Genomic DNA, 3,784 nt, shown 5'->3' with positions numbered 1-3,784 from the left:
GGTCAGACCCGAGCTTTAGAAGGGATCTTCACTTTAATCCCCCTGTAGAGAGTGGATTGGAGTCAACCTTGAAAAGATTTTGGAAATTGTCAAGAGTTGAACTTCAGTGGGGAGGCAATGAAGTTAACTGATAATTTCTGACCAGTTAAGGAAATGACTAGATCATATGCTTAAAGATGAACTGGATAAGGGAATAGGTTAGGAAATAGAGGACTGGGTGCCATTGTCTAGGGCCAAGTCTAGGGCTGGAGTGAGGACAGCAAAATGCAGAATCCCTCCCCTCAGTTTAAGTGCCTACTGTAATAAAAAGTAATCTGACCTACAAAAGTTGATGAATTTGGAGTTAGGATGATCTTCAATTCTTGTCTCATACTTTAAAAGCTGTGTGACCCTGGACAAGTCCCTTAACCTGAGTAAAACAGATGATACAGTACCTACTTCCATAGGGTTACATGAATGGTCTACTTTTGAGAGCTGGACACTCTCCCTAAAGGGTTTAAGTGGACTTTCAGATGGAGTAATGGGGTCATTTAGGGGGCGGAGGTCTTATACACTTCTATCCTTTTCACTCTGGACCGGTATATGCCCAGGGTCCCCAGTTGCGAGCGGCGGTTTCCCGTCCCCGCGAGCCCCCCCTTCTCGAGCCCCAAGGAGGGGGCGGAGAGCTAAGCGAAAGCCGGGAAAGCCCTGGCGGGTGAGGGACACAGGAGGGGGATCCGGGCACGTCACGCTGACGCGACGCCCGACTCGCCAAGGCAGGCTTCTCTTGTTGACACTGTTGCCCCGGGAGACGGGGAGGGGCTGAGGCACACAGAGGAGGCGGGATCCCGGCCTGAGCTCTGGGCTCTGGTCCGCAGCCACTGCAGCCGCGGCCGCCGCCGGCTTATATACTGCGGCTAAATTTAGGCTGAGCCCAGAGCTCGTCCCCATCCGGGACGCGTTTCCGCCGCCGCTGCCATTGGCCCGGCCCGCCGCGCGCCGCGTTATAAGGCTCGGGCGGGCCCCGGGGCCGCCACTCACAGCCTGTCAACCCCTAGCCCAGCCCGTCATTCTGTCCGACTGCCCGTCAGTCACTCAAGTCAGTTAGTAGGGCTCGGCGCGCGCGCCTGTCAGTCAGCCAGTCAGCCAGTCAGTCAGAGACATTCACGGTCAGCCAACGCAGTCAGTCGGTCCTCCCAGCCGGCAACAGGGGTAGCTGGGCAGCGCCCGCACACTATCAGTCCGTCCCCTCGGACGCCCAGCGGCCATGGCACTGAGCGAGCCCATCCTACCGTCCTTCGCCACGTTCGCCAGCCCGTGCCGGGAGCGCGGCTTCCAGGAGGTGAGTGAGCGCCCCGCGCCCCCTCCGCTCGGTGTCCCGCGCCCCCTCCCCACCCTGTGTCCCCCGGACCCTCGCCTCACGGGTCCTTTTCGTTTCTCCCTCTCGCAGCGCTGGCCCCGCACGGAGCCCGAGCCCGGCGGCGCCGACGAGGACCTCAATAGCGTACTCGACTTCATTCTCTCAATGGGCCTGGACGGGCTGGGCCCCGAAGGGTCTGCCCCCGAGTCCTCGGTCACCTTCTACCCGCCACCTCCTCCCGGCTGCTACCCAGAGCCCCCTTCGGCCGCGGCCCAGCCGGCCCCGCAGCCACCACAGCAGCCGCCCCCCTACGGGCTGGCTGCAGCCCCGGAGCCCCCGCCAGCCCCGGCCCCCAGCGCGCTGCAGGGTCGCTTCCTGCTCGCCCCGTCCGCCTTCGGGGCCTTCGCCGACGGCATCAAGGCTGAGCCCGAGTTGGACGGTGGAGCCTTCGCAGCCGCCCTGGGTCGGCCTCCGCGCTGCGTGAAGCGGGAGGGCGGTGGCGCCTGCATGCTGGGCCCCGGGCCCGGCCCCGATACACCCCCGCTGAGCCCCGACGGCCGTAGCCCACTCCAGGACCCCCATCCGAGGTTGGCCGCGCCGCGGCCCTTTGGGCCCCCCGGTTCCTTCGGCCCCACTGCCTTCCCTGGGCCGCCCCCGCTGCACTACCCTGGGGGCCCCTTCGGGCTCTTTGACGAGGGCCTGGGGCTGGCGGCCCCGGGCACCGCGGGGCCCGCCTCCCGAGGCCTGCTCACGCCCCCCTCGTCGCCCCTGGAGCTGCTGGAGGCTAAGCCCAAGCGCGGCCGGCGCTCATGGCCCCGCAAGCGGACGGCCACGCACACGTGCAGCTACTCCGGCTGCGGAAAGACATACACCAAGAGCTCGCACCTCAAGGCGCACCTGCGCACTCACACAGGTGAGGGCGGACCCGGGCTGGGGCCGCGCGCTCTGAGATACGCTCCTAGAGGCGGGAGCCTGAGGGGGTCGGGTCTTTGGGGACCACTATCCCCCCGCGCCCTCTAGAGGAGCTGTGGGAATTGGGCACAGAATGGATAAAGCCCCCCTCTGCAGAAGTGGAAATCAGGTGTAAAGGGTTGCTGGTGTAGGGCAGCTCCTTGGGAGTGAATGGGTCCAGAGCCCCCAATCTGAGGCAGAAGCGACAGGACAGGATAGGTCTGTCCCAGGGAGGTGACACGGTCAATTGAAACACTGATGAAAGGCTCTGAAGAGGCTGTGGCCCACAGGAGGGAAGTGTCTCTTCCCATAACTAACTCTAATGACAATTTATGTTGGGGGGGACATGGGGAAAAGCCTGGACGGGGAAGTTATGTATGTTAAGAGTGTGTGACTGAGGGTGCTGACACATTAAGCCTAGCGTAAGAGGGGAGCCTTGAGTTCAGGTATCTCATGGTACCTTTGGGTGGTCTAAATGCCTCTGTCTGATCTCTTGGCAGGTGAGAAACCCTATCACTGTAACTGGGATGGCTGCGGCTGGAAATTTGCCCGATCAGACGAACTAACCCGGCACTACAGAAAACACACGGGGCACCGGCCCTTCCAGTGCCACCTCTGTGACCGAGCCTTTTCCCGGTCTGACCACCTGGCTCTGCACATGAAGAGACATATTTAACTAGGCTCTCCCCTGGGCAGGCCTGTAGCTGGCACTACATGCTGAGCCTCGAGCCAGGGACCTTTCGGAACTCCTCCCAGAATGTGACTGGTATTTATTGGGCTTTTGTAAAAGGCAGGACTGTATTTGTATACGGGGCATTTCCTCCTCATTGGACCCCAGACCACAGACTTAAAAAGTTTGTGCATTGGAACCCTTGACGCTGACCCCAGTGGGACTGAGTGACTGGAGCCAACAGCTTTGTTTGTTGCCAATCTCACCCAAAAGGCATGGTTCGAGAAGATTCCCCACTTCTTGACGAATTTTGTATTCAAAATTGTGCAATAGTATTCTTACGTTCTCTGCCATGCCGTGGTCTACACTAGTACGAGGCTTGATGCCTTGTAAGAAACATAGCCTTAACCTTACTGCCTAAAATGTTGGATAATGTAAATATATTTGACAAATATAGTATTAATGTAAATATAAGGACAAATGGGTGTTTTTGCCTGTTTCTGTTTTATATGAAAATGATTTCTCAATTTTTAAGAAATAAATGTTTTGCATCTTTTAAGGAATGTTTGCATACATCCCCAGAGTTGATTTTTTTGAATGGTGGCAGTTATTTTAGATCCACCTTTGGTTCCCCTGGCCAGTCAGTGCCAGCCTCTCACTGAAGGTGGAATGAAGGGGGTGGAGGGATGGGATTCATAAATGATGAAACTAGAGGTGGGAAGAAACAGGCAAGATTTACTACCTTTTTAGAACTGGTGTTTTAGTTACTCAGCCTGGGTTGGGCTTGTGCAGAGCTATTTTCATAGTCTCAATGTTTTCCAGCT

The 3,784-nt window shown here is 58.0% G+C and overlaps 1 protein-coding gene across 1 annotated transcript; it reads left to right on the top strand.

Moving 5' to 3' along the window:
- Positions 1-839: 839 nt before the first annotated feature.
- KLF2 (KLF transcription factor 2) lies at positions 840-3,523 on the top strand. Its single transcript, XM_001368932.4, has 3 exons — positions 840-1,321; positions 1,430-2,252; positions 2,791-3,523. The coding sequence occupies exons 1-3, from the start codon at positions 1,247-1,249 to the stop codon at positions 2,964-2,966; spliced, it is 1,074 nt and encodes a 357-aa protein (XP_001368969.2). The 5' UTR covers positions 840-1,246; the 3' UTR covers positions 2,967-3,523.
- The last annotated feature ends 261 nt before the right edge of the window (positions 3,524-3,784 follow it).

The sequence above is a fragment of the Monodelphis domestica genome, chromosome 3 (assembly GCF_027887165.1).
Source record: "Monodelphis domestica isolate mMonDom1 chromosome 3, mMonDom1.pri, whole genome shotgun sequence".
Classification (NCBI taxonomy): domain Eukaryota; kingdom Metazoa; phylum Chordata; class Mammalia; order Didelphimorphia; family Didelphidae; genus Monodelphis; species Monodelphis domestica.
The sequence above is the reverse complement of the archived record's forward strand: the minus strand, read 5'-3'. Positions and strand labels throughout refer to the sequence as shown.